Genomic DNA, 27,539 nt, shown 5'->3' on the forward strand with positions numbered 1-27,539 from the left:
TTGGTTTAACCTGAATTTCAGGACAACAAGAGGCAAATAAGATAAAAGCCATGATTATAATTATGAAATAAATGTGTTTTGTGTGGAAATTAAGAAGTATAAAACTTTAAAAAAAAAGATAAGTTCCTCAGATCAGGCAGGGAGTCAGAGCTGAGTTGGTGTGACTGTTAAACCAGGTCATCTTTAGTCTTGAACCAGGACAGTCAGCAGGCTGTGATGCTTTCTCTGGTTCAAAAGAGAGCAGCAATGCAGTAATATAACTGGGAGTTAAACCGTGATTTAAAGATGAAGTTGAAGCCAATATTATCTTGTCTATCCTGAGCAGCTGCGTTTTGTACCAGCATAAATACAAGCAGTTACAATAATCTAACCAAGATGATATGAAAGTTTGAATGACCTGATTTTTGAGATGCCCCACAGTTGAATCTTGTTTTTTCAGAGTTGTGGTAAAATATTACACCCAGGTTTCTGGCTGCAGGTTTGACATTTATAGACAGGCGGCCAAGATGTTTTATATAAAATGGGGATTGACTTTGGAGGGCCAAGAATAATAATATCAGATTTCAGAAAGTTTGGGAACATCCAGGTCTCTCATATACACACACATGCACATATATCTACAGTGACATAAAAAAAAAAAAGAGACAATGCAAACCTGCACATGTGTGCACAAAGACAAAGAAATGTCTCTCTCGCTGTGTGGACCTGTGGAAGAATTCACATTCACACGTTACACCAGATGGTTTCAATACAATGAGGTATGCACGCTGAGAAATGCCTCTGTTTAACAGGAATTCCTTGAAGACTATCACTTAGATGTGGAATGTTGTTTTTGTCATGGGATTCGAGAGTTTAAGCATGACTGCCAGAGGGATGGAGCCCGGCCAGGCAGCACACAGATTTTTCTCCCCTCGGTATTTGGTTGCCATGGCTCCCAACTCCTACAGACCCAAAACAGAGGATGAGAAACATGCGCATTGCAGTGTGTGTGTGTGTGTGTGTGTGTGTGTGTGTGTCTGTTTGTTTATGAATCCCACCACTTTATAAATGGTTCATGAAACATCCTGCATACTTGAGGGCTCTGGGCGCAAGCAGGGAGAGAAATCACTGACAGAGGGACAATAGTTTACTTTGCATGTTTGCCAAAGATATGAGGGGGGAAAAAAAATCAAAGAATATTTCATGCAATGAGATAAACAAATCTGACATAAATTGGTGTCAAAGTGTGTGTAAATAGCAGTAAGTCAGCTCTGCGATTGCCCGTTGCAATCCTAATGATTTTTTATCAAGATCAAGATATTTCTGCATAAAAATCAGCTCTTATAATTTATTTTACTTTACTGGTTTCAGCCATAACTCTTGCTTTACTATCACCCCCCCTGTGTCCTAGTTCAAGCTACATACCACATGAGAGACCACATGGAAAAACTGATAAAATACCCCAAGAGCTCGCTCTCTCTTTTCAAAAGGCAAACACCTTCTCACCACTAGGTGGCATCCGTCTGTGATTGATGCAGTAAAAACAATGTCAGGTAAACTCTACAGTATTTCACTGGACCATGATTCTTAAGTAACCGTCACAATGTGATAAGAGGAAGTCCTTTCTTTGACAAAACAATGTTGTGTTTGTAGAGAAGTGGATGTCATTTAAATAAAGCGAATTTATGGGAATGAATGGCACATGGATCATGAAGGAAATATGTTTTGACTGTATTTAAAAGGGCAGTGTTGGAAAGTACAGGTACTCAAGTGCTTCACTTAAGTTAAAGTTTGAGGTACTTGTACTCTATTGTACTTGAGAATTTCCATTTCGTGCTATCTTATGTGTCTACTTCACGGCATTTCCACAGGAAACTATTATACTTTAGACTCCATTTATTTGAATCTAGAAGCTGAACATTTTATCTAAAAACATGATCACCTCAAATGTAATGTATTGCTATAGATTAAAATATATTTAAATGAACATCAACTCAAGCAGATTCAGCATTAAACTATTGATATGGATTACCATCAGAAGTACTTTTGATACTTTTAAAGAACATTTTCAATTCAATTCAGTTTTATTTATATATCACCAAATCATAACACAGGTTATCTCATGACATCCTATATAAAACAGGTCAAGACTGTACTATTTATAATATTATTTACAGAGACTCAACAATTCCTACCACGAGCATGAACTTGGTGACAGTAGCAAGGGAAAACTTCCTTCTAACAGGCAGAAACCTTGAGCAGAACCAAGCTCACTGAAGGGCAGCCACAACAGGTTGAGTTAAAGAAAGAGAATGTCTTTATAACATCCTTTTAGATTACAGACCTGGCATATGGCTGTTTTTTTGTGTGTGTACTGCTGCTTCTCGGTTTTGAAAACGACAAAATGTATTGTAATATCTCACTTCCCCACATCTGTTTATTTCTAGGAAAAAATGTTACAATCCTGAGTATAATCACAATGTGTGTACTTCAAAGAATGGCATGTACAACAAAAAGTACTACACTGTAAGACCGATTGCTCATCACCTTTTTTTGCGCCATATCTTCTGTCTTATCTGATATAGCTTGTTTCCTGCTGCGCTGCATTCCGATATGACGTTTAATGAGGTAGAAATGTCACAAAGGTTATCAAGAGTATGATTAAGGCCTCTGTCATTATGTGTACACTTTTACCAAATGCTGTTTTAGAGAAATAGATTGACATTTGAAGAAATATGCCTACACTAGTGTACACTAGTGTAGAGTTAGATAAGAGGATTGATACCACACTCATATGTAAATAACAGTTGGCTTAGCTTTGCACAAAGACTAAGTGGGGGTACAGCTATAGCCTCCCTCTGTCCAACGGTAAATCTCACTAATGAGTCAAGGAACTTCCAGTAACTTTCTCAAATCTTCCCTGTTTGGTTAGCAGTTGTTCCTTTCCAAGAAATAGTCTGGCACACAACTCACCTGTAAAAAATTCCCGCCTCCTGTGTGTTGCACAATTCCTTTGAAGACTTGAATACAGAGAATTTCAGTGTAGTTAAATATGAAACACGTTCGACACGTTAATTTGTTGACCTGTACATTTCTGGGAGTGTTTCTCAGATAACTAATGTGGGAAGTGAGTGAACAAGAGTTTAAAAAATATATATTAGTAAGTGCACTTACAGCCAGTTTTCTGTGTCAGTGTGAAAAGGTTAAATTCCTTAAACCCACACACACTCACACACGCACACACACACACACACACACACACACACACACACACACACACACACACACACATACATCCTGTTATGACTCTGTTGGTCACAGGCCTGGAATTCTTTGGAGAAATATGTTAGGTGAGATTCCCACGGTTTGGGCATCCTCTCTTCACATATTTTGGCACTTATAAGTACGGGCTGCTTTCCAGTTTCTGTTGACCAACGGTCTGAGAGTTTCTAGAGGTGAAGTCTGCACAACTTCCACTCAGGACCCCACACTCTTTGTTCATACTATTGTTGTGGACAGGAAACTGTGAGAGGCCCTTTATTATCTTGGCACAAACTTTTGCTTTGATGAAACGCTGAGCAATAACAGCAGAATGTGCAAGAAGATACTTCTTAAACCACCCAACAGAATGTAAAGAGGTCAAATGTCGATCAACTAAAACATTAAACTTCTGTTTACACATTAATACGTGAATAATTATACTTGCAGTATTAATAGAAATGTATCAGAGAGGTCCCAATCTGCAAAGTGAGTGCATTTACTTTTGATGCAAGTATAATACTTGTCTACTTTTACTTGAGAAACATTTTGAGTGCAGGTTTTGTATTCATGATGGAGTATTTGTGAGTTTTTTTGTGTTTGCTTCACTGCTGTGAACAAACAAAAGGTTGGCTCAACAACTATCTGATATTTTGAACATAATAAACTTCAGAGGTTTATGACAGTCTTAAATTACAGTACATTTGAAGGTTTTCATGCTGCATATCTGAGAGGAGATACCTGAACATATTTGAGATTGCAATTTTTCTTTTCCTCTGTAATGTTTTGGTGTACTGAGATCCAGATCCAACATTCCTGTGTTACATAAGGGTGGACTAAAGTCAATAAGGTCTGAGTTCTTATTTGTGTTCCTGATTTCACTGATGTAGATCAGGACATAATGTTAGCTGGGGGTGAACACACTGCCAAAACACACACACCACCAACACCAACACCAACACCAACACAGCTGTGTCACATGCCATACTGCAAGAAGCATTTACTCTCTTCTCTCTCCTGACATGAAGTTTCCACTTTTTAGTAAAATCCTTCCTGCTTCGAGTGATGCTCAATCTGTAACACGACACAAAAACAATGATCACTCTGCTCGGCTTTACAATGAATAGATGCCATTCTCTTTCACCATGCAGCCAAGAACCATCACACTGAGTAACCGCAACACAGCAAGATTAATCTGACAAGACAGCGGCTCCCCAGCATCTAGCTATTTGTCTAGACATCTCTCTAATTTGAAGTGGTTTAGAGCAATTTATTAAAACTCATGAAGTCACTGTCTGTGGTCGCCTCTTGTCTCTGCCTTTCTCTTGCTGTTTAGAGTAATATGGTCAGCTCTAAAGACAAACATCTAAACCTCTGGTTAGAAAACTCCTCTAACTCTCTCTGTTTCTGTGTGTGTCCCCTGAGGAGGCCAGATAATGATACGCTGGCAGGGCAGATTGCAGGGTTGCCATCGGTCTGGAACTGTAAACACAGTGGAGAAGGCTCGTTAGGACATTCCAGAAAGGTCCTCAACTGGGAATTCTTGGAAGAGCTTCTCGTGTGTTTGCATTCTTCCTTTGGGACAGCAGCGCTAACAGCATCTCCTGTGATCACTAGCCTGGCCTGAGTGAGAATTATATGAGGAGAAATAAAGGCCAGCAGATGTTGAACATTCCTCAGCAAACTGCGAACTGGACAGTGGTGACGCAGTGGTGCAGCTAATAATCTCACTACATAGATGTTTATAGTGTTTGTTTGTGGAGGATTAAGCCAGTAAAGTTTCTTCAAAGTATTTGCGAGATTATGTCAGCCACAAGTGACAATTACGGTATAAGGCGAAACCACAATTTAGCGTTTACCGAACATGCTACACTATCATCGTAGTAGGACAAGAGTCAGCAAAGTAATGTGCATTAAAGAGAAACATATACCTAAAGTTTGCTTATATTAGCAAACATTAACTACCATAAGCTGCTTGTCATACCAGACCAAGTCACTTCTGCAGCAAGCAGTAAAAAGACATTACAGAGTTTGAGTTTTTAGCAGCTTCTTAAAGCTATTACTTGACTGCATGTTTTTTATAGTTTAGGGAAGGCAGCTCCAGAGGTTTTAAGTCTAGATTTGGGGCCACTGTACATCATATTTATGGCCAGATTCTTCTGATAGTCCCTGGTCCCTTGCAATATGAGGAAGGCTTAAGCCTCTTGCGTTGATGTTCTTGCCATTGACCAGGCCCAATTAACTCTACATTCTGATGGTAACTGATGTACCAAGCAATTAGCCAACAGTGGTGCAATGTATGACCTACATTGTGTTAGTTAGAAATCATAGCTGCTGCATTTTGGACTTACTGGAGCCGGGAAACAGAAGAATGACTTGGAGGTGGAGGACAGAGAATTACAATAATCAAGACGGAATGAAACAAAAACATGAATGACTTTTTCCAAATCTTGGAAAGATTTTTGTGACGGGATTGGACCACTGTCTTTACGTGCCAACACATGACCTTTTTAAAGTTCATGTGTTGGTCGAAGAGAACTCTTCTGAGTTTTTTTGTGGTTTGTTTTATGTTTACTGCTAAGGGCTTGATACCCTGCTGGATCTTTTAGGAGATTCTTTCAGGGACTAGGAGGACTTCTGTTTTGTCAGACTTAAGTTGAATGAAATTGTCTGACATCCAGTCTTGCAGGGTAGAGATTTAACTGAGGTGTTTTTGTCAGGTGCAGAGAAACATGACTCCATCCAAGGTTAGGTGTTGCCCTGTGTCTGCTGGGTGTGTTTGCTGACACGTTCACCTTATTATCTTCATGTTTTCAGCGCTGAAGGGGCTGGGAAAAAAAAAAAAATCAGTTATGTCTGCTTTAAATCCTCAAATACTTTCAGAATAAAACTTACAAACATGTAACTCTGAACATTGTAAAGTCAAAATTTGGGTGACTGCTCAACATGTGAATCTGACTTATTATTACAGACTCTTCCAAATTCCAAATTGCACACCCAAACTCATTTTGTTGAGCTGAAATGAGATCATCGCAGCACAAAGGTGACCTCAGTGTCATACGGTGCGTTTGGAGACTGTAATGTCTGGATAATGTCTTCACATTTAATGGATTTGTTCTGAGTTCAAGCAGGTGAACAGTGTAATATAACTGAAGCTGTGTCACTGTGCAGGCATTTCAAAAAGTAGATCAGATAACTCATAAAAAAAATCTTCTCAAGTGTCTTGAATTAAAAATATGTTACAGTTTTCAACCACTCTGGCATGTTAGTAGAGATATTGTAGATTTGGATGAAACATTGAGATTTTCATCTTTTCTATCTACTTTTCTATCTTTATCTCCATAAGGCTGAAAGAGATCTTGACATTTTCTCCACGTCAGAACAAAGTTACATTAAGATGTAATTTGTGTGAAGATTAAAAGTATGTTTTTGGTCAAATGATCAGTGACAAACACTATAAACAAGTAGATAACACAGAGAGAGAGAGAGACAATGACATTCTGTCAACATCCAAAACATGTTTTCCAAGAACATTAGCTGCTGATCTGACAGCTTTATTTATCTGGGTCAGTGCACAATGTGACTTTTCATTAACTTTAAAGTGATTCAAATGATTTTTTCCATTTCGTACCACTGGCCATTTGAATTAATCTCAGAATAGATAATTTTCCCCTCCAGCCTTAAAAATAGACAGTCTGTGTAAAATAAGACAATGAGCTTCTTTTAGTCGACACAAAAGAGACTTTGTGTGTCAGCAGACACATCCAGGCATTGAGTTGCAATGATTAACATATCTCACAGCTGAATCATCATCACTTACTGGTAGTAACACCAAAGTTGGAAGTCATCCAAAGAGTTTTTGAGTTGAAACTTTATGAATTGGTTTGATTTTCAGACAATAGACTTAGAGCAAGTCAAGCAGAAAGACAAGCAGCAACAGAGAATTAACTACCTGACTAAACTGTTCGGCATGTGTTTGTGCTGAAAGGCTCTTCCCAGTGCCAAACAATCAAATAGATGTATTGTGTGATACCTAATCCCGTTACATATTGACTTATTAGTGAAAATAAATGTTAGATGAAACATAAAAACAAAAAAACACATAAAACAGAAAAGAAAAAAAGAAATACGAGTTAGAAAGGAAAAGAGAAAGAGACAAGATAATAACAGTAATTGTTGCTCTGACATGAATTCATGTGTAAATCACGTGTTAGGAGGTATGATTAACATCACCAGCATATCTTTATCTGTATTTACGAGCCTGAGTAACACTCAGGCAGTGTTGATATTTGAGAGACAAATAAAATCTTACAATTAAACATCAGCCAAAGTTTTATTTCTGACATAAACCTCCTCAACTAGAATCACTCAAACTTAAGTTAGCATCAGTTTATAGTATCACCCATTGTTTGAGCTCTATAATAATAATCATGATAATATAATGTGAATTAATCAGTTACCTATCCAAGTAAATAATCTATCTGGAATAAAATGAGAGGAAAAACATAGTATAGCAAGTGTCAAAGTAAGATGTAGCTGCCAGAATAACCATTGTACTTCTTGACATAGTCCCTATAAGACAATCACTTGTTTAGCATTTTGATGACAGTTTAGAGCTCATCTTAAAGGTCCAGTGTATAAGAGGGGGCTCCATGAGGGAATATAATGCGCATAATTATGTTTATATTAGTGTTTAATCGCCTGAAAATAAGAATGTTTTTGTTGAATTGGTGTTTTATAGATGGCTCCTCTTCCACTGAGTCCGCCATGTCGATCCGTCATATTTCTACAGTAGCTAAAATAACTAAACACTGGTTTCAGATAGGGCCTTTAGCAGCCTCTGTAGTTTCTCCGTCATGTGGGGGAGGAAAGGGTTAGACGAGGCAACTGCAATCATGCTGCACTGCTAGATGCCACGAAATCCTACATACTGATCCTTTAAGAGATCTTTCATTTGGGTTGATATTTGGTGGCTGTGAAAAGAGCATGGTATTATTATTTACGTGAGTTTGTCTCTCATCAAAACATTCCTCTTGTGTGACCTCTTGTGTCTTATACAAGTAAAAAGATGTTAAGTTAAGTCAAGTATGTGGAATTTATCCAGCGGCTGTACAGCAGTTGATGCTTCAGTATGTATTATTGCACAATATGATCATAGGGTGTTACACAACGCCGTTTAATAAACACAGTTATTGCTCAATATTAGTATGGCAGTTAGTGCAAATAGCTGAGTAATGACTAAGTAAACAGACATCCTATTGAGAACATCAGTGTTTGTAGATCACGTCTCACCTGCAGTCATGTCAGGTCACACGCTGACAATGTCCTGCTGTTGGAAATGTTGGACTGTGGTAAACATTGTCAGATTTCTTGCTTATTTTAAAGTTGAGGGCTCAAATAAATCCTTCCATCACATCCTGAACGTCCATCACCTACCTGCTCACCCTTAACTGAACCCTCACATACAACCCCACCACGCCCCCCTGTCCCACTCCCCATCCCAGCCCGCATTCCCCTCATTGCTTCTGGACCATGGAAAGCCCCTGATACATTTTCAGAGCTGCTGAGCACCGTATACAGACACAGAGCCTGCTCTCTCTCTCTCTGGCTCTCTTTCCACCGTGCCGCCGGCCAAAGCCAGCCATCAGATCACATGCTATGTGCAGCCTCAGCAGCAGAGGAGCACAGCTATTTGCTGGGGGCACACATGCTGGGGCCCGAATGAATGACTGGCATTCTGGTGACCTCCCAGGATGGCAGCCGACCACTGGGATGGAAGGCTGTTTTAGGACAGGGTGTCATGGCTTGTTGCTGTGTCATTCGTCTGCTGTATAGGCATGTTGTCTTCAGAGCAGAAGGCTGCAAAAAAAAAAAAAAAATTCACACCTCTAAAGGCCAGCTTGGGGCTGGTATTTATAAAGGGCCTCAGAGCTATGCTTCAGTGGTGGTCAGTGGTGCAGTTTCACTCAGAAGATGGGGGTCGCTGAGGCTTTAAGAGGACTGTTTTTTCTATTCTGAGAGACAGATCAATGGGCTATTAGCTACACCTAAGTCTTGGTTTCTTACACAATATGTGAGACAAATGCCCCTGTTAGCTCTCCTTATACAACTTTATGACTTGTTTTCCAGCTTGACACTTGACCCAACACTCCTGTCGCATACCAGAAATACAGTTAACGTAGGCAAAGCCGTGAGTGCAGTTCTGCAATATCTCAAAGAGAAGTGAAAGAAAGGAGGCAGGGGGAATAAGGGGAAGAAAATGGAAAAGGGAACATCATTACAGTGACACTCAGCTATGTGCCCTCAGCGCTGTATGAGTAATATGTCTGAGAGCAGAGGCCAAATATTCAGAGTGTTTTGAGACAAAAAGAAACAGCAAAGTTGCCATGGCGATGTCAACATGTAAATCTTATGTGTTAAAGGTGCAACATGTAAGTGTTTTATTGCCCAATAGTACAAAATCCCCATAAAATCTATGTTGGATAGGGTTGTTGATGCATACCTCAGCTATTAGTTCACCATGCTGGGGAGATTTCTGGCTTTCAAAACACACATACCAATCTATATTCCTTGTTTTGCACAGCATTTCTGTTGAATATCTGCTCTAATTAACTTGCTTGCTCCCCTCTTTATTGTACAGCTGACTTGTGACTCCTATTTGCCAAGATTACAGACTACAGTGTGTTGTGTTGGTTAATGTTGTGGTCATTCACTTGCCAACAGAGGTCAATAAAAGTTTCTTACAGCAGTGCACGGTGAAAGCTTCCAGTCAAATCTTATTTTAAACTTCTTTTCACTTTCGAATGCTTCTAACACTGACTTTCATGCAGCAAAGCACAATACACAAGAAGACTTCTCAGATATCATGACTGTGGAGAAAAATGTGGATTTTCCAGTTCTGCAGACAGACGGGGTTGGGTGTATGTGGTCTCTTTGAAAACACACCTGAACATCACAGTTGTGGTCAACTGAAGCTTTTCAAAAACTGAAATTTAAATAATCATTGTTATAACATCTGCTGCTATTGTAAGACATTCTCATTGGAGCAGTGTAGATGAGAAGATCAATTCCACTCTTATGTGTACCATAAATATCAAGCCAGACACTATCCGTCAAAGGATTGGACACGCAAATAACCATTACATAGACCAAATATGTTTTTTCTGGCATCCTCCTGTTTTAATGATGGTCCCACTATGGGCAAACCAGATGTCACTAAATAATGGTATGGTAGCTATTCTAGCCTTGAATTTTGCCATGCTGGCCTTGAATTTTAAATAAATTACCAACAGTTTCACCAGCAAAGCACCCCTACATCATCACACCATTCTCTCCATGTTTCATGGTGGGAACCACACATGCAGATACAATCCATTCGCCTTCTCTGCCTCTCACAAAGACATGGTGGTTGAATCAGAAATGTCTAATTTGGACTCCTCAGACCAAAGTATATATTTTCACTGGTCTCATATCCATTCCTTGTGTTTCTTGGCGAAAAACAATTCCCTTCTTCTCCTCTGGCTCCCTCACTCGTGATTTCTTTGCAGCGATTCGACCATGGCGGCCTGATTCAAAGAATTTCACGGATGACGTTCAGATCTGTCTGCTACTTGAACTGTGAAGCATTTATGTGGGCTCTAATCTGAGGTGCCAGTAATTTGCAATTTGTGAGACTGGTAAGTGTAATGAACTTATCCACTGGAGCAGAATTGATTTCCTGGGGCAGTCCTTATGAGTTTCATCAAAGTGTTTGATGGTTTTTGCAACTGCACTTGAAGACACATTCAAAGTTCTTGAAATTTTTCTAATTTATTGACCCTCATGTCATAAAGTCATGATGGACTACCGTTTATCGTCACTTAGTTTGACTATAGTAGTCAAATAAAACTATTCACTGTGTGCTAGCACTACCTCTAGCTGACACAGCTGATGGTCTCAAACACATTAAGAAGTCAATAAATTAAAAGCATTCCAGGTGACTACCTCAAGAAGCTGATTGAGAGAAAGCCAGGAGTGTGTTGCTGTCAAAGCAAAAGGTGTTTGCTTTGAAAAAATCTTTTTTTGTATGATTTCTTTACACTATTTTGTTTAGCACATTATTCCATGTTATTTTATAGCTTTGATATCTTCAGTGTTAACCTACAACGTAGAAAGTTATGAAAATAAAGAAAAATATTGGTTGAAAAGGTGTGTACAAACTGATACTAGCTTAGCTTAGTGTAGACTAGCTCTTTAAAGGTAATGAAATCTTTCTACCATCTCTCCTAAAGCTCATGAATTAACACATAATCACTATTTGTTTATTTTGTATTTTGTATTTGACTTTTTCCTAAGCTGCTGGCTATAGCTTCATATATACAAACATGAGTGTTATTGATCGTCTAACCTTCGGCAACAGATAAGCACATTACCAAAAAAATGATCTTGCTTTAAGGATTCAAGCAACGTTTTGTGCACAGAATTTGACTGATCACTTTCATGTCCTTTCTGTCAACAGTGGAAGTCAATACAACGAAACCTGCCCTGGATATGACTGCACCACACATCTGTTTTGTCATCTTTGCACACTTAACAGATTCATCTCTTGTGAGTCACGTCTGAAGTCTGTTTGCTGTGAATGTCTGGAAATTCCCTTGAATGCAACGCGACTTGCTGCAACATGCAGCGATTTCTCCACTCTTCTCTTTAAATAAATAGATAACCAATAGCCCGTTTCTTTTATTTTGCTCTTAAAGTGGAATTAGGTTAGCTCATGCTTGCCTGCTTGCCTCGACATAATTTCATCTGGCATCACAATCCAAGCTGTTGAGAAATACGAATACATGGGAAGCTCATCGTCAGTGGTTTCCTGAGAACAGGATACCACTTGAGTGCAGCGCACCTTGTCCTTGTCTATTGTGTACTGTGTGAATGAGGAAGCCGTCCATGGATGTGAGAGCCAAGAAGAGGAATCCATCCCACTCCTTCCAACACTATCAGTTACATTCCTCACCAATCCTGCCATATTAGATGACCTTGTCTGCTATTCTGTGTCATTCTTTCCCACACAACCCAACACTGTCACATGCATCCTGTGTCCCTTTAACTCTCAATGTCTCAAGCCAGATACAGACATCGTAGTCACTGATCATCCACGAGTCCACAGTAATCTACAGACTTTAAGATAAAGACAGATGAAAAGAGAGTCAAACATTTTATTGTTTTGTCTTCAGTTGAACACAAATCTCTCTTTATGTAATCACTTTTTTAAACTATGACAAAGGAAACAGCCTTCAGCTCATAAAATGTCCCCTGTATCAGTTTAAACAATTAAATATCTTTTCTTTGTACGTTAACTGAATATAGGTTGAAAAATGCTAATAATTGCACTATGAATCACACAACTTTTCTGGGGTAAAAACATACAGTTAGTATGGTTCTGTTCCTGTCTTCGATGCTGCTGTAGTTAAATAGGTTTGAAGTTTGTACAGTTAAATACAGAAGCTGTGTCATAAACAACTTTGAACTGATCAACTGATGAATTTAATAACTAGCAATATAACAGTCTGTGAAGACAGGCAGTTTTGCTTCTTTGCTACAGGCAGGATGTGTTCATCCCTGTTTAATGGGTCTGAAAATGTGTTTTTAAAATGAGCAAATAGAAAATACAAGCCCAAACATGAGTGATGCAGTCATTATTTACAACACAGGAAAACCTTGGAGTGTTTTGGAAAACTGTCAAATTGGACTTTAAATACTAAACTGAGTGAAACTTGAGAACTTGCTTGAGTTTAGTTTACAGTGTGTTTTGCCATTACAGCTTTCTTGTGTGACATTGTTTCATTTTAGTTGGATGTTTGAAATATGCTATAGGTACATGTTTATTTGTATTCTTTGAGTTTTTGGCAGAGATCAGAATTTATGTTTACTACACTTTAAATCCTTTTAAGTCTCTCTTTTTAATATGAAATCTCTCTTCGCCCACGTTGTACAATACAGTTGCTTTGTCTTCACCTACAGCACTGTCAACTAAATAACATAAAAATCAACTTTATCTGGTGCTTTTTCTATAAAGAAATGGAGACAATAAGTGCAGACAATAAGTCATCAGCACCAGCAAGATAAACAGATTTATGTCAGTCTACATGATCTGTTCTTATAACACACTAAATTATCATGCTTCTTTTATGTTTTTAAAACCGCAGCAGATATACAATGTGCATGCAATATTTGATTCTAGCATTTTATTGTCATGAACTTTGTTTAAACTTTGCACTGGAGGCACATCAGTGAATTTGAAATCAATAAAGTTGCATAAAGTAGAACAAGGAGCTTATTTACAATGACAGAGATAGTAGTTTGTACCTTTAAGGGCTCCCTCTCTGTTAACACACACACACACACACACACACACACACACACACACACACACACACACACACACAGATCTTGTCTTCCTGTCTCCCTCCCTTTAACAAAGGCATTTTTATACTGACTTTAACACACGGCTCAGATGAGTAAATTTAGAGACAGACTGTTTCCAATTGTGTAACTGGTAGTTTGACTACTCTTGCTGTTGCCTCATTTGTGCTCATGTTTCCACCAAAACCTCAAGAGCAATATGATTTGACTGTGTAGAGCAACAACACGACTGTGTTTTATTTTGTAGGGTGTCCTCAAATATTCCTCTGTGCCACTCTTCTTTGCACAAACAAGAAATAAAATCTGAAGTTATGTCTGCTTCAGGGGGCCTCAGACAGACAAAATGTTTGTGGCACGCCATTTTAGATATTCATCTCCTGTAATGACTTTTTGAAAGCCTCCATAATTTTCAAAGGGTCAGCCCTGCATTCCTTTGCAAGTTCACAGGAAGTGTGGTACAATGGAGGACAAAATGGCCAGAGGCGTTGTCCACCAACAGAGACACACACACACACACACACTCAGGGAGGGAGTAGAGGAAGTCGTGAGGTGGTGTTAAATGACATGACCAGACTTTTAAAAAGGTGGAGACTGTGCTGCTTCACAGTGTGAATCTGTAATGCAAACATGTTCCACTTTGCTGACCAGTCGCCTCCCTGTGAGTGCCGCCCACAGAGACTCAGTGTCTGCATGTTTTTTAAAAAGAGCCCGTTTAAGAATACGCAGCATCCGAGACATGACAGGAATGTGTGTGTGTGTGTGTGTGTGTGTGTGTGTGTGTGTGTTTAATTAAGGAGGGAAAGAAAGAGCCAGAGACATGACTGCAGACACACACCATATTAGTTTAATACAAATTCATTTGGGCCTATAGATTTTTAGGTCTAATGAGATGATCAGCCAGAGGCCAGTGGCCACAAACTGTACAATAATCAATCACTGTGGCCTGCTGTGCTTTGGTTGCACTAATTTCTTCACCTATTCAGTTAGAGTGTGTTTTTTCTATCGCTCTGGAGGGCAAATGTGGATTATGCAGAGGCAGGATAGCATCTGTAACCCTCCCTGTTCCTTTCTTTCTCTGTCTCTGTTGCCCAAAGACATGATTGGTCTGTTATGACTGAAATCTCTGCTATTTAAAGAGCCCACAGTAAAAGTCAGAGTCCCTGACTAAAGTCCTCAGCATAGCAGCAGTTCGGTCCAAGCAGGTAATAAATAGCTCTGTCTTGTCTTTTGGATTGGACAGACATAAAGCCTGTCATAAAGATTTATTTTCTTCCTCAAGGCGTGAAGTTTATCTCATCAAGGAAACAAAAATAGACACGTGTCAAAAAAGTGTTGAAAGAACACTGAACTGTATGAGTATGACCAATTAAATGTGGATGGAGGAAGGGTCCCATACGTCTTGTGATTTTGTGTGTGACCTTGTCCCAGCGGGTGGATGACCCCTGCATGCTTGAGATTTTGAACCTGTAAATCAGCAGCAGGAGCAGGGTTGGTGCCCATGTGCGGCATTCTGCAGGCTATCCTCTGCACCATGTAGTGTCATGTTGGGTACAAAGAGACACTGTGTTTGTGGTAATGGGGCATACACAGACCTCAGATTCCAGTGGACAGCTGACACACACACACCACATGGACACACACACACACACAATTAAGGCATGTGCAGCCCTGACTAATGAATTAATATTTTCAGCAACACTGTGTAGAAATTTGTATTTTTCGTGATTTAGCGCCCCCAGTTTCAGAGTGCAATACCACGTGTATTTGTTATGATTAATTATGATTTGAAAACTATCCAGTCAACAACTTTGCCAACAGCCAAACATCAATGAAGTGCAAAAATACAAGACATAGCAACCAGCTAATTTTACTTAACTAGTCCAACAACAAGAAGCCCAGCTTGGCGTCTGTCTTTCAGCTGTCAGTCCCAGACTCTTGTCCGGCAGTTTTTGCTCGTTTATCTTTCCTTTTCTTTTCTTAGCTTCCTCCATCAACGTCCCTTTTGGTCTTTTCACCTCTGTCATTATGTCCATAGAAGCTGCTGAGCCCAGTTTCATTGCCCAGCTCCGGTTCTGGCAAGACACAGACTCCGCTGCCCGTCTGCATTCCCCCTGAGGCCTGAAAACCTAATCTCCCAGGTGGTCCAAAACGCCTGTGGTACAAACACTTAACACTCCCCCTGGTGCTCTGAGCTTAGCTCAGCTAACAAACTGAGCTAACATGAGCTAACGGCATCTACAGTTTGAAGCAGTTATACTACTGTCCACTGGGAAACTCTGTAAAGCACAGAGAGTTAATGCGTAAGGCAACATTTTACCATAAAATATGATCCAGTTTCACCAAAATCAAAACTTTTTTTTTTACATATGCTGTAAAACATACTTCTCGCGTGACATACGAATGACAGACACCATTTATCTGATAAGACGTCGGCATGGAATCAAAAGATTCGTTATTCGTAAAATTTGTTATTCTATGGTAGACAAGTTACACAATGCTACTTTAATAAAACAAATTCTAAGACCTTTCTCTAACTAGACCATAATTAGTAGCAAATGACATACTTACAAACTATTCAAGTACTGTATTTAAATACAATCATGAGATTAGTGCATCTCAGGGTCAGCATTTACATTACTGCACTTTGAGTGACTTTTTAGATGAAAACTTTACATACATACAGTTGCACATGTACCCATATTTATATCATACATAGCATACTCTACATATGTGCTGTGACATGAATCAACATTCCAGCTTCTCCCTCCTTCTCCGTTTTCTGTGCTCATTTCCTCCCTTACATACACATAAAGTCAGTCTATGCATAATGACAAATTCTAAAATATTAATCACTAGTAATGATCCAATGATATACTCATATGTAACTTTGACAGGCTCATTAAGCATACTGAATACTACTATCAATACCTTTGTACTTTTTAAGACACTTGTGGCCTATTTAAAGCAACTTTTTATTTGATCAAATGATCTGAATACTATTCTCCCACCTCTGGATGAGTTAATCATGAGACACAAAAGCAGTTCGAGTACCAGTGTTGCCACTGAAAAGTCTCATATAGGAAGGAGATTGTGATGCATTTATTCCCAAAATACACAAATGTCAAATATATATATGCTCTCATATACTCGTTTTTAACTCCTCTTTGGTAACGATAAAGCGCATTGCAGCCTCCCGCCTCCCCTCCTCCCGTGTGGTTTTTACGCTTTTGATCCCAGAGGGACCTCGCGTTTTACATTCCTGGCATTCCGACCTCAGTCCCTCCTCGGTTACTTATTATCGCCGCCTGCTCACTCTCCACAATCAGTTCACAGCAAGAGAGGAGCGAGGCAGCCCGTCCGGGGGTGAAAAAAAGGAAGATGAGACACGTTTGAGTCTTAAAAACAAACTCATGGAAATAGTGGATTTACTGTGAAGTTTACTTACAAGATCGAGAACAACGGTGCGTTACGATGAGAGCGTGAGCTGGTAAGACGAGCGTCTTTTTCTGCCTTTTTTTTTTTTTTTTTGGCACAACAGAAAAAAAAAGAAAACGAGCACAAAAACACAGACAGTAGCTACGTCGTAAGTTCTAGTTGAAAGTTTTGATATCGTTTTGTGTTATGATGGGGTTAAATTATGTATACAGTGTTTTTAAACACGATAAATGTGTTAAAAACCCAAAGATGAGGTTGTTTTACAATGCGGTTTTGTGCGCTTTTGCTCCCCCGTGAGATTGGAATTTTTGGCGCATGCATTTTTTTTTTTTTTTTTTTTTTTGCCTGCTGTGGAAAAAGTCTCCACATCTCTGTTGTCGCTGTTGGGAAATAGACTCAAGGCTGCACTATTTTTTTGATACACTAAAACATTGATATGCTGCCTTTGTAACAGCAATTTATATGAAAGGAATTGTTTGTTGGTAGTCTTTATTGATGTTATTGCAAAGGCCTACATGCCTCTAAAAAGCCTTTCTTCTGTATGTGATTGTATTGAAAGCATGTTCATGTGTTCAACTATTAGTTATCTCAGTTCACTTGACTGATTGTACTTTATTCTCCTCTATTTTTCAGGTTCCCAGTTGATTTATTTAAATACTTTCGCAACAAGAAAGAGCACGTCTTGTTTTTAGAGAAGATAACAACGTACACAAAGCGATATGTCGTCCACTGAAGAGCCGTCTGGCACGGTCCTGCACCGGCTCATCCAGGAGCAGCTCCGCTATGGAAACCCCACAGACACCCGCACCTTATTAGCCATCCAGCAGCAGGCTCTGCGTGGAGGCAGTGGAAGCAACAGTGGACCCAGCAGTGGAGGTGAAATGGGCAGGAGCCCACGATCCTCTCTGGAGAGTCTCACCCAGGAGGAACCTCCGTTCCCTCAGCTCTCTGCGAGGCAGGAGCCTCAGGGCCAAGAGCACCAGGGGGACTACCACCACTCAGAAAGTGGCTACCAGCTCTACCAGCTGCACGGGGAAGAGCTGCCAACTTATGAGCAGGCCAAGGCGCACTCTCAGTATCTGGCCTCTCAATGGGCCCCTACAGGCCCCATCAGGCAGCTCCATGAGGGGACGCTCCTGCATGAGGGGACATTCCACGAAGAGGCAGATCTGATGGAGCTGAAGTGCAGCCATGTGCGGTCACTCAGTGAGCATCGCATGCAGATATCTCTGGAGAGGAACGATGTAGTTGCTAAAGCGGAGGCCATCAAGATCACCTCACACAGCTACCCTGAGCTTCCTTACTACACACCACAAAGCCTCCAGAGCATGGGGCCGAGCCTGGACAAGCGTAGCCCACCTCCAGAGTACACGGCGCCCATCCAGGGCCAAGGATTTATCCCTCACCAGGTCCAGGAGCCAATGCAGGCACAGCAGAACAGGTACAACTTAGGAGGACATGATCTTGCGTGCGTGTGCGTGCATGATTTTAAAACTACTTTAACATTACATCATATGGTGTGGTTTAGTTTTTGACCCAGTGCCAGCCTTGTACTCACCTTCCAGGGCTCGTCATTGTGTTTCACATGCGTAAACACATACTTATCTGTGTGAATCACACATAGTCTGCGTACCGCTTCACATTTCCTTCTTGAAATACTTAGAGGAAAACAAGTCCAGCCCTGTAGGTGTTTGCAATGCCTGGCATACTGGAACAGGATAGTTGTATGTTCCTCATATAGGCTTTTACATTCTTCACAGCCACTGGAGTCTGCATGTCTGCTTGCTGATAGACGGGAATAGAGTGATATTTCAGATTCCCCGTACTTTAAACTAGCTGGCTGCTGCAAAACATTTTAGTTTCAGCTGAAGCAAAACCCATTCAGGAACATGCTTACGATATGAACTTTTATGTCTCTCTCATAGGTATGTCCAGTCCAGTCAGCCAGCAGAAGTCCCCTGCTACAGCACATTTAACAGTCTGCCACCTGCTGGCTTGGAGGAGCCCAACCAGGTGGAGCTGCTGCTGATGGAGAACGAGAGGCTGAGACAAGAGCTGGAAGCACACAGGGAGAAGACTGGCCGTATTCAGAAGGTAAGAGGAGGACATCCATGAGAGAAAATCTTAATTTCATGCAGCTGACATCTCACACATGTCTTGTCGCACAAACTCGAGCTAGAAGGTCAGGTTTTACATTTCGTGAGGAGCTGTCACGTCATCCGTGACTCGATTTTCTATTTAAAGGTGGTCTAAAAATCTAGGATTAAATTGAGGATTGACTGAATAGTGAGGGAAAAGCCAGACAACATCCTCCATCCCAGCCACCTGTCTATGAAACACAACCCCAGCCAACAGTTGCCCCCGACATCCAACTTCAGGCACACTCCCTCATCTGGATGGGACAGATGAGATCAGCAGCTGCTACCTTCCATACCACAGAGGCACAAACAGAGGTCACAGCCTGCTACTGTGTTTACACACTCCTTTCATTGTGGAGCTGACCTGGTGGAGGCCAGTGTGTGTGTCTCTATGTGTGTGCGCGCGCTTTAGTTCCAGGGAGGCCATAGATTTTCGACGTAATCTAGAGCTTGTCAGGCAGCAGTCGATCGGGTTGTGACCCATACACACAGCTGATGGGGGGTGGGGTTGGGTTGACATGGCAGGTGTTGGGCTGCAGTGTAAAAAGTGAAAGGTCTCTTTTGTTTTTCCACCAATGGGCACTTTTCCCCACTTTCACTTTAAACCCCAATTTGTTTCCTGCCCTGTTGTGATCGACTCTGTCACCAAACAGGCCTAAAAATAATACTTTCTTGTACATGGTGGAAAGAGCCTCAGAGACATTTGACACCTCAGACAAATCTTTATAAAAATCCACTCCGCTCTCTGCTGGAGTTATGTCACATGGTCCTTGCCTTGTCTCAGCCTTAAAGAATGATAATTGCCGGGGTTGGAAAGTTTTCTCTGTCAGGCCGCAGCCCTGGGTAAACATGCCTGTGTGACTGCTATAATGGTGGGTTTCTCTTTGCCGTTTCCACAACCCAGGCACAGGCATGCACACCTTCCCTCTACTGGCAGCCTTCCCAGACCTCTGTGTGTGTGTGTGTGTGTACTTTGTGTGCACGGTGTGTTGTGTAAATGCACACTCTGGTGCATTCACACACCTGGAACTAGAGCTATCAGCCCTCAGGAATGTAGATATTAATCAGTCTCACAGGGAGTGGTGCGAGCTTAAATTCTTCTCAGAATTATACCACACACACACACACACACTGGCACACACACACGCAGCATGTACTGTGTACACACAGTCTCTTATGTACCCATATTTATACACATAATGTGTATATATACATATATATGTACTGTAACAACATGAATCAACATTCCAGCTCCTCCCTGGCATGTGAAGTAGGTTAACCAAAAATTCCTCTCTCTCCTTTTTCTGTCCTCCTTTCTTCCTCTCCTCCTCTCCTCCTTTCCTTCTCTTCTCTTCTTCCCTTTTTCAGTTGGAGCAGGAGATCCAGCGTATTTCGGAGGCCTATGAGACACTAATGCAGGGCAGCAGTAAGAGGGAAAACCTGGAGCAGACACTGAGGAGGAGGCTAGTGGCCGAGGTCAGGAGGCTGCAGGATTTCAACAGAGACCTTAGAGGTATGGACACATAATACCACATCAGAGCACGGCCCTGATATCAGATCCACATATTTTGTACAGAGTAATCTAATTTTAAAACTTTGTTGCATCGCAGAAAACTTGGAAAATGCCAGAACGCATGTCGCAAAAGAAGTGGAAGCAGCCGACCATAACCAGCACATCATGGCAAAACTCCTTGAACAAAGTAAGTATGTCTTCCTTTGCTTTCCGTCTCCTTTGTAATCGACAAGCTTCATTGGATTAGATCCTGGCATAACATGAGGCCCTTTTTGTACCTAAGGGCATCCTGTATGCAGGAATTTCAGTTGCATAACCCTCAGCTTATTTGGTAAGAAGGCTTAATAATAGGGAATTCAATCCACACACCTCTTTGTAAAGGGAAATGACCCAGGCTCTAAATCACAGAGCAGCACTGAAAGTGGTACAAATGAGCCCAACCCCCCCTCTTCGCCCTCCCTCCACCTGTTGTTAGTGTGATTTATGTTTAAGGAACTGGACTCAAGCAGAGTGCTGGTGTTTGTATGGCCTTCATGAGGAATGTTCTGTGCTATGTGGGTCAAAGGGATAGGGCAGCTTTCTCGCCCTTCCTCCTCCTTCTTCCTCTCAGCATTCCAGGAGTGCTTCGCTAAATGAGGAACACCAGCCATCATGTAGCAACGCTGGTGCTTATTACTGGGGTTTGACTCAGGAGGTAGAAAATTGGGAACTGGCCCTTTTTTCTAGAGGGAACCTTATGCAGATTTGTAATGAACCCAAACTTCTATTAGGATTGTGTGATTAACCTGGCCACTTTCATTTTTCCTTTTCTTCAGATGAGGAGCAGAACTTTGAGAGGGAGCGCGTAGAGCGGGAGCTGCAGCGATTGCGAACAACGGCGGAGGAGCAGAACGTCAGGGCAAAACGGCTCGAGGAGGCCCTGGATGCAGCTCGCGGGCGAGGTCGCCAGCTCGAGGAGGAGTTGAGGAGGAAGAGGGCTTACGTGGAGAAGGTGGAGAGGCTTCAGAGTGCCCTGGCTCAGCTCCAGTCCACCTGTGAGAAGAGAGAGAGCCTGGAGATGAAGCTGAGGACGCGACTAGAGCAGGAGCTGAGGAGTCTGAGGGCACAACAGGTAAACATCCTGACTGAGCTGATCTGACACAACTAGGGTTTGTAATTCTGATGAAGTCATTTCAGTATTTCTTACCATCTTTCTCCCTCCCACCTCAGAGACAGTCCCAGCCTCCAGGGGTGACCATGAGCTCCCTCCAAGAGCGCCTGCGGGAGCGTGAAGAGCGAATCCTGGCCCTTGAGGCCGACATGGTGCGCTGGGAGCAGAAGTACCTGGAAGAGAGCACCATGAGACAGTTTGCAATGGAGGTGGCTGCCACTGCCGCTGCTCAGAGGTAAACATCATTCTGGCTCGACTTATGGGGCACATATATTTCAAGCTCATTTGAATTTGAGCTAAACCCAGGACAATGTTTTTGCCTTTGCAGAGACACCACCATCATTAACCACTCACCCTGCCACTCCTCTAACAACAGCTTCAACGAGGACCTGCCAGTTGCTGACTACAGGAATCAGGAGATGGAGAACAGGTGCATACCTATAATTAAACTCTCTTGTTGTTAAACAATTAACATCACATGAACATTTTTTAAATCAGCTTATGTGTCTCCTGACCTGACGTGTTTTTTTTTCTGCTTTGTATCAGGATCCGCGCTCTTTACGCTCAGATCTTGGAAAAGGATGCCGTGATCAAAATCCTCAACCAGCGGCTACACCATGACCAGGGCCGCAAGGACGAGCCAAGTCCACGCACAAACCTCTTGAATACAGCTGGGGCATCTCTACGACCCGCCTCCTCTACTCCCGCCATCAACACCATCAGTGGCACCACAAAGAATAGAGGTGAGGAGCATAATGTTGCATTTTTTTAATAATTAATTTTGCCGGTACTGCGGCTAACATTACATGCACTGTACAGCCCACTCAAAAACACCTCTCTAGATCTTTACGCAAGCTGCTAAGTAGTGTGAAATGTATAAGATTTATATGATAATAACATTTTTTTTGTGATGTTGTCTTTTAGGGAAGAGTCTTTCAGATGATCAGACGCCAAATCGTCAGTTCTCTGCTCAGTCTGAACCTGGAACGCTAGAACGTCAGGGGGAGGGAACCAAAGCCAAAGAGGCTGCCAGCACAACTAAGCTCAACAGTGGTGAGTGATCTATCAAATATGCATGAGTGTGTTTGTTTAGGGGGGGGACCAATAATTCAATAACACTCCCAGTATAAAACTTGAATGAGAAATGATAATCAGCTACGTGAAAAGCACACAAAGTAGTTTTGGACCTCGATTTCATGGGAGTTCATATTGATTAACCACGCTGCCGCTTCACCGGCCAATCAGATACCATCTGTTCAGGTCATGGTTCATAATGTGGGCCTAGAGGAATGTGCATGGTTAGGAAATAATGTGGATCTGTTGACTGAGCACATTTACCAGAGTGGTCTGTTTGACTGTGGAAAATCTCTGTTAACCTTTAGTCATTGATAGTTGAGCTATATCTGGGACATTTTCCACTGTTTTAGCCTTAAAGCATTTATATAATTATTCTTCTCTCTCTCTTTTTCTTTCTGTTTTTTTTCCAGACAAGACAGCGCCTAAGAAGTTGCTATTAAACCCCTTCGGAGGCCTGGATGAGCTGGAGTCAGAAGCAGTGGAAATCTTCATTTAAAAAAAAAAAGGACTGAGAGGTGGATTTTGAATGAGAAGAAAAACACAAAACAATTCTGAGAATCTGTGAAGAGTGCAAGTCTTTGAATAGAGAATGGATTAAATGTTGGATGCAAGAATGTCGTGGAAAGAGGCCAATGCACGAAAAAAAAAAAAAAAGGACTGTTTTCACATTTTAGAGACAGAGCTGTGCTCCAACTCACTTACTCTCACTAAGCTTGGACAGCTGCAGGCAGTCTGCCCAGCTAGGAGAGAAAAGATGAATCTTCTGAGGTACTCGGACAGTATTGTGGATTGTAATAGGGCAACATGTTCTCAGAGAGTGTATGCCAAAATATTTATATAAATATATATATATTTGCTGCTTTCCCCCCTCCTTTATCTCCTTTCCCAACCCAGTGAATTAAGAAGCTACATATTTATCTTATCTGGTTTCCACATTCCCCAAATATTAACTTAAGCCTCATGCTCTTCTAGAAAAATATGCAATAAAAGTTTATCAAAGTGACCTGCATTCCCCCCCACCCAAAAAACAAAACAAAACAGAAATATGGCGTCAATTTGAATAACCTCATTCCCATCACATGGATCTTATCTGTTCAGAAGACTTCCATTAATTTAAGCTTATAACACATGAAACACTGCTGATTTAAATGCTCTTGCTGTCCATGTTTCTTAAGCCGAGTAGCTGGTTCTGCAGAAGCTTAGAGGAGCGTGAACAGTGAGATGCATCATATATAAAAGACAATTTGGTATATTTTATTGTTTTGTTTTTTTGCCAAACTGACACAAACCTGGTGTTGTTTGTAATTTTGGGAGGGTTTTTGTTTTTGCATCATGGTGTTGATTTCATCATCTGTTGCTTTTTTTTTTTTTTCTGATAACTTCTCAAAGTATGTTTGCATGTGTGATTACAGTATGTGAGTGTGTTTCCTGAGGTGGTGATTCTGCTGGTTTGAGTCACCACTGTGGGATAAAAGTTAAACACCGTGTTTGCTTTTTGTTTGTTTGTTTGTTTTTGTTTACTGTGAGCTTTGAACTAACAAACAGGTTAATTATTATTATTATTATATATTTTATACAGATGTTTGTATTGTTATTTTAGATATAATAGTGCTTTGAGCAAGATGCCAAAGAGTTTATGTATGTTTATTGTAAGTTATGTGCTGACAATCACGGTCATGTCAAGCTGTACACAACCAACCAAGTGTTGACTTCAAACAGACATTTCTGTGAACTTTGAACAATATGAAGGTTTTTACAGTTGAATTCATGCAACATTTCATAAAGCAATAAAATATTCTAATATACATCCATTTCCTCCTTGACTTGATTGTTTTGGCTATTTTCTGTTTGTTAATATAAAGATTATCTCAGGTTATTCTGGTAAGTGTGAGTCTCCTCTCTCTCATTGTCACCCTATCTCCTCATTCCTGTCCTCTTGTTCCACTGCAGAGAAGAGAGCTCTTCATTAATGAATACCAGAGCTGCATTCTTTTGGGTTCAACTTTCTCGGGTGGCCTGCTCTCTTGTTCTCCTCTTGCCATGAAGAGCGTGCTTGACATAGATCACATTCTCATCGGGACACGTAACCCTATAAGTGACAAAGACAGGTTTCTCCCAGATTAGCCGCTCCTGCACGTCGCCGTCCACCTTTGCTAACGTGTCTGCATTCCTAAATGCTTTTATTGCCTCCGATTTAACTCACACCCAGAGGTGTTTATGAACTATTTCAGGACGTCCTATTGGATATGAGGATGAGAGAATGGAGAGCTCTGTTATGTGGTATCTTTCAGGACAGATCTTTTCTCTATCCCACACACACACACACACACACACACACACACACACACACAACAGAGCCACACATATACACTTGTTTGGGGCAGCTGAGCAGCCCTGACAATGACACTTCACAATGCAGAAAGACAATGACAAGGAACGTTATGGTGTCATCTGTGTCATATGATTCACCAGTCATATGCGTGAAATATAAAATACAGCCGTGGTAGAGATGATTACACACATTTTAAGTGATGAATGTGGAGCTGAGTGGAGCATTAATTAGTGAGACTGCCTCTAACCTGGTGGATCTGGGTTGAATTACACATCACACTAAACTTCTTTTACTCGCTTTATTCACCAAATGTTTCCAGCTATCTTGGTTGTTTTGGTTTATTGACAGCATTTAATACAGCTATTTATATCACAATAAGGAACCAGTTATAAAGAGAGTATAGGTTATAATTAAAACTTTAAACAGTGTCTCTTAATAAGAACAAACTTTGGGTTGGAAGTAAAAAATCCACTGACCACCTATTTTTGTTGACAATTCATGTTGTAGATGATGTGGACCAAAATCCATTCATTAACACTTGATAATACGTTATTTATCTCCTCTATTAATACCATATCAACATGTTTAACTTATAAAATGCATGACAACTGATGAATTATTGCCCAACATGTATAATTGTATAATTCTAACCAAACGGAAACACTAGCCACGGGTGTTTTTCAAAACATGCCAACCCAAAATGATCTTAATGTTGCACTGTTAATAACTGATTTTTTAAGTAGTAAATGACAACGTATAAAGCCTTCACAAAGGGTTTCTTTTTGAAAAAGTGGTATGAATAGTGTCAGACTTTGGCAGAGAAAGAACAATAAAATCTTGGACCTATTTCCAGCTCTGTCTCTGGTGTTTTATTTATTGCGGTGTGAGGGTACTTTCCACTTGTATTCACATAATAAAACTTGTCAGATAGTGTATATCAAAGTAGAAGGAAAAAGTAGAAAACTGAAAATGTCATACACTGTTGGTCATTTGTTTTCACTTTATTAGCAACATTTTGGTCCGTAGATATTGGCTTATGTGAGTGACTGACATGTGCTGGATTTTCTGGTTCCTTTTTTATCCAAAATACCTGTCAGAAGCAGAGCTTTTTTTTTTTTACATTTCTAAAATGTCTTGAGTACTATTGATTTAATGTAATTGAAAGACATCATGTGCTCAGTTCACAATCTTTTAAAGTTATCCATTAACCTTCACCCCCAACAAATGATTTATAGTCAGTTTTGTGTGCCAGCTTTGAAACATTTGCCCATTCCTATTCACATCTGAGCAAGCAAAGGTCGAATGAATCCAGCTGCATTGTGGTTTGATGATTGGATGGGGAATATGTTAAAACACCTCAGCATGCCTGGACTTGGGCAGAGAGGATATGAGCTGGTGAGATAGTACGGATGCTTTTGACAGAGAAGCTTGTATGGGAAAACACAGAGCAGGAACTGGTGGTATGCAACGCCATCAATCTTATTTATGAACTGAGAGCTCTTATCTGGCGTACTGACTGACAACATTGTGAAGACTCGCCAACATTCCTGTGTGAATGTGAAAGGCAGCTGACATGTTTCGACTGCGTGTCTCTATTTTTCCCAGAACTGATATGATGGAAGAGGATAGAACGTAAATGGGAGTCGGAGGTCAAATTCCATTGTGCTCAAACATCCAAGAAAATTACATTTTCAACTTTTTAGACATTTTCCCTCCACTCTCTGGCTCAGTCACATGGGAGCTTCACACTGACCGCAATCACCATGAAAGGAATGGGTTTGTTGCTGTGTAAACTGGAAATGATCTTCTCACACTGTGTGTGTTTGTGTGCACTGTCAGGTTTATTACCCCACTGTTTACAGTTTAACAGCACATTCCTACCAAGAATCAGGCTTTGAAGTTTCAGCACATTCAGCAAATTTGTGATGCCTGTGGGTAAGACTCATCCTAAGGTAACACAAACATAATTTTCAGGTGATTATACACTGATGAAGACATATTTATCAATTTTATATTAAATTTCTGCCATATTCTGTAAATAGAGCTGCCGAAATCTGACACACTGAGTACCTTGAGTACAATTTCAGGTACTTTTAAGGTACTACGTTGTACTTCTGCTACACATTTCAAAGGAAAATATTGTACTTTTTACTCCATTAGACATTTATTAGACAACTTTTGTAACTAGTTACTCTGCAGATTTGGAATATTGATGCAAAATACATAAATCAATTCATAAATTATCATGTATTATTA

General features: G+C 40.7%; 1 protein-coding gene across 1 annotated transcript; it reads left to right on the forward strand.

The window, feature by feature from the left end:
- Window positions 1-16,893: 16,893 nt before the first annotated feature.
- On the forward strand, window positions 16,894-24,759 carry amotl2b (angiomotin like 2b). The gene is made up of 11 exons (XM_010743648.3): window positions 16,894-17,125; window positions 17,707-18,514; window positions 18,999-19,167; window positions 20,580-20,724; window positions 20,822-20,911; window positions 21,540-21,835; window positions 21,934-22,109; window positions 22,203-22,304; window positions 22,421-22,617; window positions 22,799-22,927; window positions 23,362-24,759. The coding sequence occupies exons 2-11, from the start codon at window positions 17,793-17,795 to the stop codon at window positions 23,445-23,447; spliced, it is 2,112 nt and encodes a 703-aa protein (XP_010741950.2). The 5' UTR covers window positions 16,894-17,125; window positions 17,707-17,792; the 3' UTR covers window positions 23,448-24,759.
- The last annotated feature ends 2,780 nt before the right edge of the window (window positions 24,760-27,539 follow it).

This window comes from Larimichthys crocea, chromosome II (assembly GCF_000972845.2).
Source record: "Larimichthys crocea isolate SSNF chromosome II, L_crocea_2.0, whole genome shotgun sequence".
NCBI lineage: Eukaryota > Metazoa > Chordata > Actinopteri > Sciaenidae > Larimichthys > Larimichthys crocea.

Excerpts from the sequence above, each read along its gene's own strand:
- amotl2b (XM_010743648.3), top strand. The coding sequence starts at position 17,793 with ATGTCGTCCACTGAAGAGCCGTCTGGCACGGTCCTGCACCGGCTCATC. Across the intron at positions 20,725-20,821 it reads TTTCAACAGAGACCTTAGAG|AAAACTTGGAAAATGCCAGA; the intron begins GTATGGACACAT and ends GTTGCATCGCAG. Across the intron at positions 22,618-22,798 it reads TGGCACCACAAAGAATAGAG|GGAAGAGTCTTTCAGATGAT; the intron begins GTGAGGAGCATA and ends GTTGTCTTTTAG.